At 40.3% G+C, this 19,300-nt stretch overlaps 1 protein-coding gene across 1 annotated transcript in view; it reads right to left on the reverse strand.

Moving 5' to 3' along the window:
• Positions 1-19,300, reverse strand: part of LOC122798415 (1-phosphatidylinositol 4,5-bisphosphate phosphodiesterase gamma-1-like) — a 3,104,897-nt gene that overhangs the window by 347,469 nt on the left and 2,738,128 nt on the right. The window contains exon 25 of the mRNA XM_044067334.1: positions 17,075-17,171. Coding sequence (XP_043923269.1) covers positions 17,075-17,171 — 97 coding nt within the window. The remainder of the gene's footprint in view (positions 1-17,074; positions 17,172-19,300) is intronic.

The following is a 19,300-nucleotide window of genomic DNA, read 5'->3' on the forward strand; positions in this document are numbered from 1 at the left end:
GTGACCTTTATCTCCAAGGAAACTGCTCCCCAAGCAAAATATGAAGAGTCTGTGGTGAGAGATTGGTTTGGGGTCCAAGGAGAAAAAGGGAGACCTGGATTCAGCTAAATTTGTTGTCTCCACCAATGCAGTGCAAGTTTTAGAAAGTCCAAGACTAAAATTTGATGTTCCAGAGGATTCTGATACTGGAACTGTTTTTTTTTTTTTTTTTTTAATTAACCATAGTATCTTTCTCAATTGCAACCTGGCCAGGGGAAACATTAGAATCACAGAAGCTGTGAATCCTAGGATCCCGAGAAACCGTCCTGCAAAAGTCAGAGACTGACTGGAGAAGTTTAGGAAAGATTCCAGACAAAAATCCACCTTCTCTGGTATCAAAATGCCTTCTGAAGAGAAGTATCTAGAAAGCAGCTTTGAAACAATCCTGTGAGATGGAGTCAAGAAGGATTTTGCAATATTTATCTGGAACCCAGATTGGTTAAAACAGAATTAGCCCATGTTAATGACTCTGCACATCTGGAATAAGACTCTGCTAAGTTAAGTCATCTGCATAAGGAAAATGTGAATGCCATTTAGTCTGCAATAAGCTATGACTGCACCTAGGCATTTCATAATCCAAAGGGTAATACATTAAACTGATAATATGTGACCTAGAAACAGAAAACCTTAGAAATTTCCTGAGGCCAGTAGCTATGAGAATGTGGTGGCAAGGTTTCACTTCATAATCTCGAATTACTGAAAGACTCGAAATTCAGTAACCCAAGACTATGAAGTCGTACCATTCACAACACCGAAACCACAATCCCGAATCACACAATCACGAACATACATGCACCTTACACCACTTAACATATACACCATTCCACCCACAGCACACAAACCACACAGCCCTACAGTACATATAAGCACCCATGTGGGGGGCTGCGCCCCCCTACTTATATATACAAACTCCGAGGTCGCACATAACATAAAAAAAAAAAAAACTCACACCAAGCCATTCTCCACTCGCTCGCACACAAATACACATCACACATACACAAACACCAATAAATCCAACACTCACACTTACACCTCCCTACCCTTACCCACACACACAATGTACAAAAACACACACAAACACTCACTTACCTGCCATTTCAGGCACCATAACACTACACGTGACGTACCGGAAATGCATAAGTGTGGATTTGAGATATTCGAATTTGCTCTTATGCACTTTTGGCATTCTGGTTTTCAGCTTCATGGTCTCCAGTTACTGAATTGCGAGCTTTCAGTAATTCGAGATTATGAAGTGAAACAGGTGGTAAGCATCTTTTAACTCTAGTGGTACCATGTAACTCGTAGGAAGAAAGAGGGGCAACAGGCTCTGTAAGGTCAACATTTTGAATTTTTGGACTTTCACAGGCGCCCCCTTTCCTTGGTACCAAAAACATTCTGGAATAGAAGCCTTTGCCCCCTTTGACTTATAGGCACTGGATCTATGACTCCCTGTGTTTGTAAAGATGGAAGAACCTGAGGAAAATATATTGTTTGGTTATGAGGATGGGAAGGAATTTCCCTAAAAAAGTGTTTTTTGTATCCAGTGCCATCTGTAACCCTCCTGCACCACTTCTAATACCAGAGAGTTGTTCTTCTTTCGGCTTTTCACAGTTAGGGGTCGCCACAGCGGAACTCCCGTCCGTTAATGATTGGCAGTAGATTTTTACGGTGCCGAGGTGCCAGCCCGATGCCCAACCTTCAAAGAAGGCACACCCATTCACACATGGCTTTCGAACACCACTCAACAGCGGGGAGGATATGCAGACTCCACACAGAAGGCGCTCCAGCCCAGACTCGAACGGGAGAACCTCTTGCAGTGAGGCAACAACGCTACCGCTGCACCACTTCTAATACCAGAGAGTCTGAGATAATATTTTGCAGATGGGGACAGATTTGAAGAGATACTGGCTGGAGGTGAAAAAAAATCCTGGCAAAAACTATCTGTACTGCTGATCCTTCCCTTTTTCTGAAAGGACTCTGTTTTTTTGTCATCTTCCTATGGCCATAGCTTTTTAGTGCCTTGTTTACCAGAATTATTTGGCATTTTTTTTTCTTTTGTGAAAAGGGGAGGCCTATAAGATTTGTATTTGGGGACATGAAAATCTTACAAACTCCCTGGATCAGTTCCCATGTTTTATCACATTGTTCGAGAACCTGGGAAATAGATGTGCAACAGTCTCTCTAACTAAAGCAGAAGCTGAGTTTGCAGACTTACCATCGGCAAACTTTTGTTTAAGTACTCAAGCATATCGACTCAACACTGTAGCATCAGCTGTGGCCCTAGAAATAGTATCTGCACAATCATACACACTCTTCAAATCATATTTGGATACCTGGAACACTCTGATTAAAAAAAGAGCTTTCTTCTGCAGAACATGAAATTGCAAGTACCCTCAGACGATCCATATAACAAAACTAAACTTTCACATGTATACTGGATAACTGAGAATTCAGAAAGCAAAAGTGGAAGAAGAAAAAAAACACTTTTATCTAGATCTAACACCTTACATTCCCAGTCACCAGGTGAAAGGTTAGTGTTCAGTACTAATCTATTCCCAGCAGTAGATGCAATAGATATTGCAGCTGGGTCTGATCTAAGTTGAGAGAAAAAAACTGTGTTAGTCCAAGGCCCTTTATCTGCTTTTTTAGAGAATGATGGCTGGGTATCAGGATGATTACAGGAAGCATTCAACATATTCTCCAAGGCTGGTAGTGTGAGGGATAGGTCAGGAATTAAGAATATCTCTTTGCAACATATAACATCTCTTCGGTTCAGGGGGAAGTATAGTTGTGCAAGTCCTACTTACCTGTAACAGTAGATGTTCAAATTCCTCACTGCCTCAGTAGCATTTTGAGCTACCTACCAACTTAACTGAGTACTGGCCAGATTTTAAAACCTCGGACTCCTCTCCCTATCTCTTCCTGTGAGTGCTGACTGGCTTAGCAAATTCTTAGAGGGATGCCTACAGCTGAAACAGGAAATGAGAGATCAGGGTTTTTCACTTCCATAAAGAAAGAGAGGAAAGTACCTGAAGCCAGAGTCACATACCAAGAATAAATTCACAGCTAATCACAATACCATTAAAAAAAATTCAACAACAACCAAATCAAAGATGTTGAAATCCACCTCGATGCACAATCTAGGGGAGGACTAATGGGTACTGCCACGGAGGCAGTGAAGAATTCAAAAATCTACTGTTACAGGTAAGCAAGACTTAAGCACCTGTACTATGTTTATCATTCTCACTGCCTCAGTGGTATTTTGGGTAGCTTCCCAAAGCTTACTCTACCTGGGAGGTTTAAGTGATGTTTACTGATGATAATTGTTTAATTTCTTAACTGGTTTCACTCAATTCTATAAAAAGGCTGCAGCTTTGATTGTAAAACATTCCTTGAAGGCATTGTGGCCGAGGTGCCAGAAGCAGTTTGCATTAAATTGGTATTGCAGCTTTCTGTTTTGCTCCTTGTGTTATTTTTCATTCTACCTGGGAGGTGGAAGGAGAAAGGTCCATGAACTCCTGGAGAATGGTCCTAACAAAGCCTACTCTGGAACTCAACATGTGAGAGATGCACTCAAGTCTCTCAAAAACAGGTACTGTTATGACTGCCAAAGTCCAAGTTGGTGTGAATAACTTGAGATGTACCTTTCTGGACTACATGAAGAGAGACATGGCTGAGCTCTCAGACTGCGTCTCAGGTACGTATGTCCCTAGCCTTGAGCAGCATTTTACCTTCACCTACAATGATGCCTCAATATAAACAGAAAATGACTGACTTCAATAATTGGCTTAGTTTCTGGTGTCATTCTAAGGGGATACAGCATATGTAGCCTGGGATGATACGTTCAACAGACCTCGATTCTTTGCCAGAGGTACTCTTCATCTGTCATCCCTGGGATTTCAGCTACTGGCGAAGGCTCTTGCCACCCACATACTGCATTTTTTAGGCAGTGTCTCAAGGACAAACTTCCCGACGTAAAAACATCATCTAAAAACAACCTCAAGGTTATGCTGCTAAACACTAGGAGTCTTTACATGAAACTGTACTTATTGGAAGAAGCCCTCACCTTGGAAGACTTAGGCATTTATGCGGTCACGGACACCTGGTTTGAGGCTGCGGAGAGCACCCCAACCATACTGAGCTACATCCCCTTCCACATGGTCAGACCACAAACTGAAAGCGCAAAAACTAAAGGAGGTAGTGTATTGAAATTCATTAAAGATAAATACACTTTCAGACTGGTTAAACAGCATGATTCCCTAGAGATACTTCAGGTGCAATTAACTGTTGGTAGGACACCTATTCAAGTCATTACCAGCTACATGACACCCTCTACAAATCATAACACTTACTCTGCCTAATTGGATCTACTTGAGTCTATATCAAGATACCTCCAAACACCCTGGTTTTGGGTGACTTTAACTACCCATCCACTGACTGGGTAAATTACTTGTGCTCCAACTCACTTGTCCAAAGGTTCCTTGATTTCGCTAACTCCAATGAACTGGACCAGCTGGCTGACACCCCCACAAGGGGTGCCAACATCCTGGATCTGGTGCTTACCAATAAGGGGGACCACTGTAGCACCTCCACTGTGAGGTCTTCTCTAGTGACAGCTGACCCCCACGCAGCAACTAAACTAAAAAAAGTCTCCAAAGCAGATTATAACCTCTTACGGGATGGTATAAATAGCTTTACTGCACCTTCCCCCTCAGATGGAACTGGCAGTTATGCAGAGTTTTACACCAAAGCTTTATACAAACACTTGTATAACTGCACTGAATCAGCCATACCTGACAGGACCAAAACAAGCTTAGCAAGGAAGAGCAAACCTGTCTGGTGGACAACTGCCACTTACAGGCTTTACAATAAGAGGAAGAAATTGCTGTCTAAGAGTAAGAGGGTGCAAGCCCTAAACTGGAAACACTCACTCCTCAGCTTAAGCAAGCAAATAAGACTTCTTGTGAAGTCCTCCAAAGCAAACTATGAATCCAAATTAGCTTCCTCAATTAAGGACAACCACAAGGCGTTCTTTAGTTACACCCACAACCTAAAAGGAAAAGGCCCAGGTTTGTGCTGAAACTGGTAGTTAACGATGCCACATATACTGACCATGTGGACTTCACTCCCCTGTCCCCATCACGACATCCCTACCACCTACCTGTCTTCTACCTTGTATCTCTAAAGAGCAAGTCATAACTGCCCTCTCTAAGGCCAAAACCACAGGATCGGATACCATCCCAGGTTGCAACCTACATGGACTCAAACAAGAATTAGCACAACCACTGGGTACTCTCTTCAATCACAGACTAAGCTGCAGCTTTGTCCCAGATGAATGGAAAAAGGCCATCATTATCCCTTGCACAAAGGCAGTGCTTCCAATGACCCCAAGAACTATAGACTTATTAGCCTGACTAGCCTTATCGGCAAGGTCATGGAGCGAATCATCATGGACCTTATCAACAAAGATATAGGTAATCTCCAAATACTTAACCCTAATCAGTTTGAATTTGACAAAGGGAGATCATGCCTGTTACACTTGGTGGACTTCTTTGAGACAGTTGCCAAGGCCTTGGATTAGGGGAAATCTGTGCATACAGCCTATCTAGACTTAACCAAAGCTTTTGACACCATCCCCTACACAGACATAACTGACAAACTTACCCAGTTAAGTATTAACCCTTATATTGTTAGATGGGTCACTAACTGGCACAATGACAGAACCCATGTAGTCAAAATAGGAAATCCACCTCCAACAGCAGCAGACCTATAACCAGTGGTTTCCACAGAGATCAGTCCTGAGACCTCTACTGTTTGGAGTCTATTTCTCCAAAGTACAAGCTAAAACTAAAGGTCTGTGGTTGACAAAATTTGCTGATGACTGCAAACTGGGAGCGGTCACATAATCTCCAAATGAGGTCAACATCCTACAAGAGGGTCTTACACAAACAAATGATTGGTGCCAAAGTCACAGCCTTAAACTCAATGCAAAAAAAAAATGCTTTATCATCCCTTTAGGTAAGTGCGATGTTCCTGCTAACTACATCAGTAACAACACCCCAAAGTATGCACTCAATGGTGACAGACCTAGGCACACAGGTTGACAGCAACCTTACCTTTGATCACCATGTCTCCATAGTGGTACGAAGGGCATTCTATATTGCTCATCTTATCTCCTCTCACAAGGGCATTGCATCCAGAAAAAAAATTATAATCTATCTGTAATCTTCGCTCATCAGGCCAATAATTGAGTGCAATGTCCCTTCTGGTATGTACCTTTCCAAGCACCTGCAGCAACTGGAGACCACAAAGGCTCCTCACAAGCAAAATTCAAGGTCTTCACCATCTTTCCTACGTAGATTGTCTGAAATCACTGTCACTTTATTCTGTTTCATACAGACTACTCAGAGGTGATCTATGCCTTGCATGCAAGGCAATCTTTGACCCTGCTTTACTGAAAATGCTGCATATATCTGCAAGAGAAATGGTACATGGGTTACTCACTCTAAATATCTTAACCTGCTATGTGACATTAATAGAACCTGCTGGAAGGACAGATTTATCTCCCAGAGGTTACCACGCCTTTGGAATGGACTCCCACTTCGTGTCAAACAGAAAACTTCACTGGCCCTCTTCAAACACAATCTAGATGACTGGATGGATAACCGTAAATTCACCCTGGGGGTTCCACCTGTGCCCCTCTTGGACAGGGGGCAATTTGTGCTATTCATGGAAATAAGTGCAGAACTTGGCTAGGCTTGTAAGGGTCCTAGGGCCATTAGTGTAGTAACTTCCTATGATCCTATGACCTTGAAAAAGAATCCCGTTGGTAATACTTTGTGAAGGTATGAACACAGGACCAGGCGGCTGCCTCTTGAATGCTACTGGAGTCCACCCTTTTCCAATATGCCACTGAAGAGGATAAGGCCCTAGTTAAGTGAACCTTAACACTGCCTGGAAAAGATTTACCACGGTAAAGCAGAGGACAACTGTGCAGCAGTTTGCTTAGAAACAGGTTGATCTTTCTTAGCTCCCTTATATGAGAGACAACCCTTTGTTCTCTCAAGGTAGTATCTGAGGTGCCTTTGCACATCCAAGTTATGTAAAATCTTTTCTCCTTCATTTTCTGGGCCAGAACAGAACACTGGAGATTGATGGTTTAACTGAAGGTGAACTCAGAAACAACTTTAAACATGAGTGCTGGATAAGTGCATAATATAACCATGTCCTTGAGAAAAATCAGACTGGGTAGGCCCATCTTTCGAGCTTGTTGGTCAGACTCCCCAAGAGATATCTGAGCAACAAGCAAAACAACTTTACAAGTGATGAACTTCAAACCAGCTTGAAAAGCAGGTTCAAAAGGGGTTGGGGTCATTTTAACAAGAACAAAGCTGAGATCCCATGCAGGATGAATTTGTTTCAAGGAGGTCTCATGGGCAATGCTCCTTTCGTAAACAGTTCAACCAAAAAAAAAAAAAATGAAGGAGGGGATCCATGGGAGTCAAGATGAGATGGCCGCAAAATGCACTTTAATAGAAGCATATGACAAACCATCTCTAAGTAGCTCATACAAATATTTCAAAACAAGAGGGGTCAAAACCCTTTCAGAACCTGTTATTAGCTAGGCATCACCTAGAACAGGGGTGTCCAACCTTTTGGCTTGCCGGGGCCGCATTGAAGGAACAGAAATTGTCTTGGGGCTGCATATAAAATATATCATATAGTTAACTCTTTTGCTGCCGCGGATGACCAAAGTCGACCTCCAGACTGTACTGCAGTTGCATTCGAACAATGAATACATGTGATAAATACCAAATATTTGCCTTAAAATTCTAATTCTCTAATCTAACAGTTAACTATAACATTTTAATATATATATATATATATATATATATATATATATATATATATTTTTTTTTTTACAATTACAGCACTAGCATTTCTCACTGGGAAAACCACTCCAGCAGTCCAACTACGTAAAATGTCAACAGAAGCAGTCCTACAATACTATAATCCACAAAAATAAGCCAACCAGTTTGCATTAAAGTAAAGAATTTACATTACTGACTTAACACAATTGTTAATAATCTACAAGAGGTTCTCACCCAAACAAATGACTGGTGCCAAATACATGGCCTCAAGCTAAATGCCCAAAATGCATCACCCCCTTTGGAGAGAGTGACGTCCCCAAAAATTATCACATTACAAACAATGTTGTAAGCACACAATCAATCGTGAGGTGCTTGGCACCCAGGTTGATAGAAACGTGACTTTTGACCACCATGTTGTCTCCATTGTATGGAAAGCTTTTTACAAGGCCCACCTCATTAGTAAGGGTATCTCATCCAGGGACAAGGAGGTCATAACATCCCTGTAATCTTCCTTTTAAGAGCCATTACTGAATGCAAAGCCTCTTTTCGCATGTGCCTCAGCAAAACACCCTGCCAATAGACAGACTACAATCATTTCTGACAAAAAGTGTCAAAGGACTAAGCTCACTTAGTTATCCAAACAGACTAAAAAGCTTCTTCCTTTCCTCCCTCACTGGCCCCTATAAATGTTATCACTGACTTGCTTTCCAGGCTAAGAAAGGTCCTGCCTTAAGAGACTTCCTCCACCTCAGAAATACTGGTTATACTTAAAACGCTCACTACAAAGACCACAGCTTTCACTGCAACATAAACAAGCCACTTTGTATGAACAGGTTCTTGACACAAAAACTACAACTTCTGTAAAAAGCTCCTCTCAATATCAAACAATGTAGTTCAGCAACTTAGCAAATGGATGGATAAATGTACTCCTTGGGTAAGTAGTATAGCCTTCATCAAACCGGTTGGAAAATCCACATACTAAACACTTTGCTAGCTGGATAGCTAAGATCTAATATTGGTTACTCAAGTCTACTTGCCCAAGAAGAGGGGCCTATTTAACTAAGAATTCTATTTGCAAAACTGTATTCAGTATACATATTAAAGCTCTCTCTCTTTCACACACTCATAAAAGGAGCCCCTACTTGTAAAATAGGCAACCTCAGTAATCACATGACACACACTCACTGAATGAAATTTTGTGGAAGTCAAAATATTTGAAAAAATAATCATACCAGAGATGGACTCATCCATGCAATTTCCCACCACCCAAAGGACCATCAATAAATTAGCAAACAACTGCTCAGCAAAAAGTAAATCCATAAGAAATCCATAAACTCTCTAAGATCATACTACATACTGGAGTAAACATATAACTTCCCTCCAATCTAAAGCCATTTGACATGCATTGACAGACATTTTTAATTTGTGCAGAAGTTATTCACAGACTGACAGTTTATTGAGCTGTCACATTAGCACTCTGTGCTTACGTCCGAAACAATGAAGCATACCTGTCAATTCCAAAAGAATTAAAGTAGCTTAATAAAAAGGTTCAAAATGAACAAGCAGCAAATAAAAAGGTAGACTCCACAGCTTCCAAAGCAAAATTTATTGTACTGTGTAATCCGTTTGACTCAGCACAGCCCAGCCAAAGAAATGAACAAAAACAGCCAAGTACACCATACAAAAATAGCAGTTGCAGTAAAATCCACAAAATACACTTGGAATTTGTGTATTTTGTGGATTTTACTCCAACTGTTATTTTTGTGTGGTGTACTTGGCTGTTTTTATTCATTTCTGTGGCTGGGCTGTGCCGAGTCGAACGAACTGCACAGTACAATAAATGTTGCTTTGCAAGCTGTGGAGTCTACCTTTTTATTTAATGTTGCGTCTTTCGGCTAAGAAGGTTATTTGCAAGGTTCCATGACAGTTTATATTGGAAATAAGCAGAGATATTAAAAAGGCTCGGATTCTCGTAATTATGCTGAAAAGTCTTAAAAGGTAAGTACAATCTTCTGATTTAGTAGGGAACCATACCACTCAACCTTAAAGCAAGAAATCTGGACAAAGCGAAAAATAAAAGTGGGACACAGGCCCAAAAATAGTTATGCATCACAGACACCACTGAAACAACTGTAGCTACAAACATTATACATCACTTATAATCGTTCTATCCCATCATTGTCAGTTAAGCATTATATTGCTCATTCAATCCTGCCTTCTTTTGCAACAAAGAAAACCATGTTTTGAAATGAGAAATGCATTAAAAATAATAAATAAAACATATTGCATCCACATCCTGGAACTTCCTACCTGGAAACAATCACAGAGCTTTCACTGAAACTAGGGCTGCTTATTTCACCAGAATGACAGCTCTCCCTAATTAAGTCTAATGGTATACAATCTACCAGGATCTGGACTATCTGAAATAAATTAAATTATGGCCTGCAAATTGCAAGTGCACTTTGTTTAATAAAACTATATGTCAAAGCCCACTTGCTGTACTTTTTCAGTAACATCCCAATATCCATTTCCAGGTCACTTTACAAGACACTGGGAGTGGTAGACTTGGCATCCTTCAGATCCCTACAGGGCCACACTCATACTGCTATCATTGTCCATTAAATGTAAATATCCATCCACTGCAAATGGCAAGAAGCTGTGTCTTAAAAAAATTACTTTGGGCAAGCCTAGTACCCAAAGTATCAGGTTTTGAAACAAAGAAACATATTCTCCACAGTCCTTAAGTCTCTGTCTTTAATAATCATCTACTGTTGCTGCCCTCCCAAAACAAACACACACATGCACACTAAAACCCCAACATTTAAAAGATGACACTGTGCCCACCTGATTTGCCAGTATTGATGATCCACCAAAGCTATGATTATTGTTGTCCAATCTACCACTGCTTAGAACCCACCAATCACAAAACAGTACTGGGTGCTTTTTTGTTTGTCAGAAAAAACAATACAACTTTATATGCTACAGGTCCACAAAGTCAATCCACTACTGACCCATTAACCCTAGGCTGCTGTCTCATTCTTACTCCCTGGAACTGCATTACCTTAGATGACTACTTTTATTTCCTAAGCAAAAGACACAAATTAGAAGATGAAGTGAAAATCCATACAGTTGAGAGGTATGATTTCATATTCAATACAACACTCTCTCTGTCAGGAAAGCCACAATTTAATGAAAGTGTACTTTTAATGTACAATATATTTGTGAGCAAACTTATTTGTGTTCAGTAGGTAGATTGATCGTCGTTAGCCTCTTTGTGCATGTGTCTCTCTCTCTCTGTCATGCACACATACACAAACACACTTCTTTCCTATACACAAATATTCTGCTTTCATGCATGTACTCACTCACTCCGTACTTGCCTATTAACACAAGTAAGTGCTGTCCCTTTCAAAGGCAATGGCGGCAAATCCATACAGGAGTTCCTCTTCAGCAAGAACACACACACACTGATTCTTTGGCATGAAATAACGGCATGAACACACAGATCCTTCTTTGGCGCAAAAAAAAAAAATCAAAATAGAAGGGTGCTTTGGCGCATGCACATACCAATGTTAGAGTTACAGGCACGAAAAACACAAAACAAAAAAAGTGTTTTGGGGCATGCGTACATCGATGCTGCAGTTAGAGGCCGCATGGAAAAGCTCTGAGGGCCGCAGGTTGGACACGTCTGACCTAGAAAACCTCTCCCCCACTTGTAAACATTAAGATCTTCTAGTTGCAGGTTTTCTTGCCTCCTTAAACACCTGCTACACATACTCACTGAACAAGTGCCTAAAACATATCAAAATAGAATCATCCATGCTGTCGGATGCAATCTAAGTTGGAGTGTACCATTTGTCCCTGATCCTGTGTGAGCAGATCCTGTCTGTGAGGAAGTTTGTAGTAACTGCCCTTGCCCAATCCCATTAAAAGGGAGAACTAACTTTACCTGGCCCAAAAGGGGTTAACCCAATTACCTTTGGTAATTCTGAATCTTTAGAAGTATCTTGGAAATCATTTGAAAGTATGTAAATACCTACAGGAACATTCACAATCATGGGAATGATGAAAAATCTATCTTCCTAACATGGCTATAGGAGTGTCTTGAACATAATTTTTTTTCAGTTGCCTGTCTTAAAGGAGACAAACAGGTCCAAATGAACTGTTCCCCACATCTGGATCAAGTCCTGGAAGACCTCTACATGGAGCTTTCACTTGTGAGGGTGTGTTCAGGATCTTCTTAGACTGTCCGCTACTGTGTTTTTCTCTGATGGAATGTATGAGGCTTGAAGAGTCAGAGAATACTGTAGAGCCAGCCACACCATTAATGCCAACCGGTGAAGAGGGTATAACCTTGTTCAGGTATCATATCACAGTAGGGTTGTCTGTAACCACTAAAAGAAGACCAGGAGTCCATAAGTGGTGAAGAATTTTTAAGGGACAAATCACTGCCAACATCTCATCTATTTTACATTTGTGTGCTTTTACATGTCCTGAGGGGCCCCCACCAGCCTTCCATCTGAATTCCCATAGGTACTGTTCTCCAAGCAAAAGCCAAAGAGTCGTTCTGGACAGATTGGACTGGGGTCTGATGACAGATGGGGAATCCTGGATTCTGAGACAAATTGTCCCTCCACCACTGCAGCTCCTGTTACACAAACCCCAGTAGCTGTACTTGAAAATCTGAGGGATGAAGGTGCTAGGTCCAACAATTCTTCAAGTACCACTGAATTTCTCTTATGCGTAGTCTGGCCAGTGGTATCAAGAGGATTACTGATGCCAAGAATTTTGAGGAATTCTCTTGCTGAGGCCACATCTGGAAGAAAGAATTCAAGAAAATGCCCTGATAAGTCAGAGATTTATATTCTGGCAGAAAAAACATCCTTTTACTATGTCTATCCAACACCCCAAGAAAACAGTTAATTGAGATATTGTTAGGAAGGACTTTTCTAGGATCAATTTGAAGTCTAGGTCGGAAAGGACGGATGATGCCTTGTCTAAGGACTCCAAGCACTCGGACATAGAATGTGTACAAACCAGCACATCGTCTAAGAAAAAAATGTGAATGCCAAGGGTTCTGCAGCAGGCAACCATTGGGACCAGACACTTTGTAAACACTCAAGGTGCAGTAGATAGCCCAAAGGGTAATGCAGAAAACTGATAATGTAAACCAGACACAGCAAATCTCAAAAATGTACTGAAATTGGGAGCAAAAGGTATATGACAGTAAGCATCCAAGAGATCTAGAGTAACCATGAAAGAGTTGTCTGGATACAATGCTAAGACTGACTGTAAGGTGAGCATTTTGAATTTCGGAATTTTTACAAAGGTACTTAGAAAGGACAAGTCTAGGACATGTACCTAGGAGTGCACTTTTTTGGCACCAAAAATATTTTGGAGTAAAATCCTTTGCTGTTGTTTATCACAGGCACTGGTTCTATGATGCCTGCTTCTACTATATGATGGAGCACTGAGGGAAACAGCTGTGTCTGGCCTGCTGAGTGTAGGGGGAATTCATCTGAAAGGGGGGAGGATCTTCAATCCACTGAAAAGTGTGTCATCTCTGGATTATTCTAAGAACCCATTTGTTTAAGATTATTTACAGCCAGTTTGCAGGCTTGAGAGAAGGCCTGTGGGAATGAGGAAGGGAAGAAGGGCAGGAGGGTGGGCTCTCTGAATCAGTATAGTCATTCCTTTTGCAGGGGGATGATCATTTTTTGGAAAGTAGCCCCTCTTGTTTGGTTTCCAAGAATTATTCTCCTGCCATTTCCTTTTGAATTCCTGACTTTTGTTTGGCTAAGATTTTTCTTCTAGTCCTTGAAGGAAGGTGCCTTGTTTGGGGAGAAGTTGGTACAAGAAGCATCCTAAATACCCCATGAATTAATCTGCCTCCGTCATCCCACTGTTTGAAAATCTAGGTAACAGAGGACCCAAACACCAATTCAGAACTTAAAAGGTGCATTCAAAATTACGACTGTTAAATAATCAGAAAAGTTGATTACATAACCAAGCATACTGTCTTAATACATCAGAAGCAGTATTCAAGCACATCTCTCAAAGCATGTTTAGAAACCAGAGTCAAGTTAGAAAATTTTATTCATATATGGCTTCTGGCTCTGCAAGTAAGGATGCAGCAAAATCATCCAAATTGCACAATGTAAAATACATTTCCCCATATTAAAAAAAACACCGCTACAACACGAAAACTGGATAAATAATAAAAAAATATGTGAAGAGAGGACCAATAAACGACTGCAAACACCAGAAAACACAGTTTAGCGCTTTCATTCGCTTTAATTACACAAACTTCTTCAGAACTCTAACAGCAACCCACAAACATTTTTCATTTAAATACACATAGATTAATTACATAATTGACTAATTGTCTTCAAATTACAGAATCTTAAAAAACACAATACAAAAACCGCTGCTTAATAGAAGTGTCTATTATTTAAAAGGCATTTTACATTTAAAGTGCCATGTAAACCAGGAAGTACATCAGCGTTTAAAAATACCTGCCATTTAAGCTCCTTAATTTCTAAGGCAGTATTACAATCAAAGACATAAGGTGTCATATTAACGTGACCTAATACATAAAAAAACAAGTTTCTTAAAATCTGAGCATTCCATGGCATGAAAGGAAGCTGGAAAGTTAAGTTCTTTGAGCAACAACCAATGACCAATTCAGGTTCACCCACTGACTGAGGCACAGACTGAATCCACAGCAATGGCAAGGGCTCCTCGGTAAGTGTTTTTTGTCTTTCTAGGAACAGTGGGAATGTAACCATCTGGACTGGAGTAAGTATCCATGCTATAGCAGAGAAAGATACGCCAACAGCAGAAAGTGTTGCTGAAGCAAGCCAGTAAGAGAGTAAGTTGTCATCTAGTGTATACAAAACAGCACACTTACACTCACACTTCTTGTCCCAGCCTCTTCAAAAAGTAAAAGTACAATTTTAAAAGTTTACACAAGCAGAACATATTTTAGTCAAAATTATCCCACAGGTAGTTATAAATAGCTGTCTCTGACAGGGAACTTCTGAGTGATAAAAAATATCAGGTTTCTTAAAGGAGAAATTATGCTTTTAGTCAGAAATTTAAATAATATTTTCTTAAAGGGGCAAAATCTCTGTCTGGAAGGGTTCCACAATGGGGAGTTATCTGCCAGAAATGAATCTCTAAGCCAACTGCTGCTCCTGTAAAGACTGAGAATTGCTTCCCCTCCGAGACTGAAAGTACTGAAATCATCTTCACTCTGACTGCTGATTTCTCTTCTTGGAACTAGCCAATCAGTAGTCACAGTGCAGGTGCAATTCTGGGGAGCAAAAGCTTTGTGACCAGTTGTTTCCTACGCAGGGAAAACACCCATATAGCCTAAAGGCTACTGCAACAATGGGAATAAAGAACACTGAGAGCAGTGAGGTGGATAGCAAATCCCTTAATCCAAGTGGAGAAGAAAGACACCTAATAAGATTTCTTACATATGATGACATTTAAAAAATAAGGTTCTCACTGATAACCTTCTTCAGAATTCTTTATAAAGTTTTAAGAATACACAATGTAGGAAGCTGCAGTACAAAATCCCTGCAAATGAAATAAAAGGCTGATGATTACATTAAGAAAAATGTAAGTAGAAAGTCCTACCTAGCAACCATTCCTGGGGTTGGAAAATAACCATGGAAAAGATGGATTGCATCAAACAGTAGTAACATGCAGATCTGACTTAGTAGTGTTCCAACAATGGACGGGATAGAGTAATGAAGCAAACAAGTGACCTGGGTCCAACTAGCGGACCCAGCACCAGAGAGGCTAGTTAGGTGATGTACAACCATGTACACAGAAGCAAATTAACCAATTCAAAGGTAACATCTGATAAAATACTGCATTCACTACTAGTATCAAGCTCACATGCAATAATTATTACTTGAATTAAAAGCATGCCAGAACAAAAAATAATTTTCAGCAGACTATGCACTAAGATTATATACTGCATTCAAACTATATATGGCATCTGCACCCACAAACATTTCATTTTAAGCTATTTTTTGATTCAGCAAGCAAATCTTACATTTACACAGCTTTGTAAAACTATACTCACCTATGCAAAGTCTGCAAATTTGATTAAATGTCTTCTTGTGCCTGTAACCACACTTAACATGTGCAACTCTATTTGTGATCTTACAAAACATGAAGTCAACTACACTTTCATTTTTTACTTTATTTTGTGCTTCATTCTATTGATAATTTCACTTAAAGCTTTCATTTTGCACACAGCCTGACATTGGACAATCTTTTAAACTGCAAACTTGAAAGTTCACTCATGCTACACAAATGTAGAGCTTTTTGGCTCAGAATATGCCTGGAATCTCTCGAGTACTGCTAACTTTTCACTTTTGTCTTCCTCCTTGATATGAAACACTTTAAATGTCATTAATGTTTTCTTATCAGTGTCATGAAGGAACAATGCACACCAAACTTTTTCCAACTTATCTGCAAATTCCACTTGCAGCGAGATGCAGCTAAAAATATTTAGATCCAAAACTTGGCAATTCTCAGACAACTTATACAGATTTAGACAGATTTGTGATTAAAGCAATGACACTATAAGCCAACATGAGACGTAGCAATGAAGACTACAGGTTCAGTGGACTTCTAAACGAATGTGGAAACACAAGAGTAGTGAATGCAAGAGACAGAGATGTTAACGTTTTTTAAAATATTGTTGCAAGACTTCAATGTTAGCAATGCAAAAAAATGGCCACATTCTTCCAAAGTCATTTTCCATCCCACAATTACAATATGCAAGACTCTGACACCATGTAACAGACAATCATTTCAATGCACACACAGAGTAACAGAAAAGGCACAGCACAATGTGAATACTCATAAGAAATTTTACTGCAACAACATTTATACTGCGTAATTACATGGTACACACACTTTTGGCAACTCCCTCTTAAAGTTATAGTTTATCCATTACTACTACATCTACAAACACTACGGTTTTCACATGAACTGTAAACAGGCTGTTTGAAGAAACCAAAAAATAAAAATTTTAAAGTGATACAGGAGATACTGGCCAAAACACAATCCTCAAACTATATGAGATAATGGAAAAAAAGGAATGGCTAACCAAATGATTTGGTGCTAACAGAGTTACTTACTTTCTTCATCGAATGGAACTGGTCGGCAATAAACTACCAATTCAGACAATTCCAGGGCAATCTTTTTCCGTCGTTCCATGTTCTTTCCTTCTTGCATCTGTTTAAGTGAAAATGGCAGTGCTGAATATTCTACAACTCCTATTACTGATGTAGTAAGACTACTACTAAATCTGTGGTCAAGGTAACAAATAAATGCCCAACTCTTACAAATGACAACAAATCACAGTTATGAAAAACTCCAAAAGATCTTCCTCAGTGCACCTTTGAGGTCAGAATACAGAAAATATAGAAAGCTACAAAGCTCATTTTATAAAGAGAAATAAATTCTTGCAGCTTTGCACCTCACCAGGGTTGCATCACATGTGCACACTGATTCACAATTGCTGACCTTCACTCAGGACAGGTTTTGCCCCCAAAAAAACACTAACTACATGGACATAAACTATAACCATTTTGTTTATTTATAGTAAGATTAGAATAAAACTCTGAAAATTAAGCATGGCCACACAAATCAGAAAGGATAAAGTAGGGTAGACTTTGCAGGTAACCACTGTCAAAAGCTCTCCAAGACCAATTAGTATGGTCATATATTCAACATGAAGTTGTATTCTCACTGCAACCATCTAATCAATAAAAAAGGATATGTTACCATGGACATGAACTTTCCCACTATCATACTTACCAGCTTGGTGGACAAGGGCATTCTGAGACCTGAGGTATTGTAGAAACTGCCTCATGTTTACTGGCAACCAGCTAATTCTCAAACTGATAAGGTATGTGAGAGATGTATTCACACAATGCCTCTTGGAGGGAAAGCTCTCACATAAAAGCATTGCTAATGTCAATTTGCCAGTAGTAAACATACTACACTCATCACACAGTTCAAGGCAGACACATCAACCTACATGTGCTAAGGCACTTAAATGTAACCCTCCTAAACAAAGTTTGTTGTTTTTCTTTCGGCTTTTCCTGGTTAGGGGTCGCTACAGTGGAACTCCGGTCCACTAATGATTGGCAGTAGATTTTTCAGATGCCGAGGTGCCAGCCCAACGTCCAACCTTCAATGAAGGGACGCCCATTCACGCATGTCTTTCGAATGCCACCCAATCACGGGGAGGACATGCAGACTCCACACAGAAGGCACTCCAGCCGAGAATCGAACGGGAGAACCTCTTGCTGTGAGGCAACAATGCTACTGCTGCACCACCACGGCTATCACCTCCTAGACAAAGTACACATAACAAATAGCAGCAGCAGCCCTTAATGCACTCTGTCAAAACAACAACGCATCAACACATATAGCCACATCACATGGAGCCTCTACTTCTAAGCTCATAAGGCAATCTACCACACAATCCAACATTCTGGTCACTGGAGACCCCATTGTGAGACACACTGATGTCCCTCTCACCAGCCCGAGTAAGAAGAAAAGTCACAATCAACTGCTTCTCAGCAGCTGGGGTCTGCCATATTATGCAGACACTAAAGTCAATGGATCATAAGAACCAGTATGACTCAGTCATAGTCCATGTGTTTGTAAACTGACCAGAGACGCACCTTCCTAGATTATATGAAGAGAAACATCATGAAGCTCTCGGAAAGTGTGTCCGAAGCTGGTATGAGCATAGCATTAAGCAGCATTTTACCTTCTCCATGGATGATGCCACAATACCAACAGAAGATGACTGACTTTAATAACTGGCTTAATTTCTGGTGTCATTCTAAAGGGATGCAATATTTGTCAGCATGGAAGGAGATGGTCAACAGACTAGAGCTTTGCCGTGGATGATCTGTATCTCTCCCCTCTAGGCTTTCGAATATTACCTAAAACACTATCCTCCCCCTCAATGCCTTTTTTAGGCAATGCCAAATTGAAAGTACTGCCAATGTAGCTAATCAAAACCAAGAAAATCTAAAGGTGTTACTCCTCAATGCTAGGAGTCTAAACTAGAAACTCCACTGCCTACAAGCTGTCCTCATCCTAGAGAATGCGGACATCTATCCGATCACCGAGACAGGGTTTAAAGCTTCATAGAGCACACTGGCAGTGCAAGGCTATAATGAATTTCATACATTTAGACCAGCCACTACACAGACAAGGACTAAAGGTGGAGGTGTCTTGATTTACATAAAAAATAAACATACCTCACAGCTAGTCAAACTGGATTATGCACTTGAGCTTTTCCATGTTCAAATCACCATAGGCAAAATCCCATACCATTTCCA

The sequence above is a fragment of the Protopterus annectens genome, chromosome 3.part1 (genome assembly GCF_019279795.1).
Source record: "Protopterus annectens isolate FY-2018-M chromosome 3.part1, PAN1.0, whole genome shotgun sequence".
Classification (NCBI taxonomy): Eukaryota; Metazoa; Chordata; order Ceratodontiformes; family Protopteridae; genus Protopterus; species Protopterus annectens.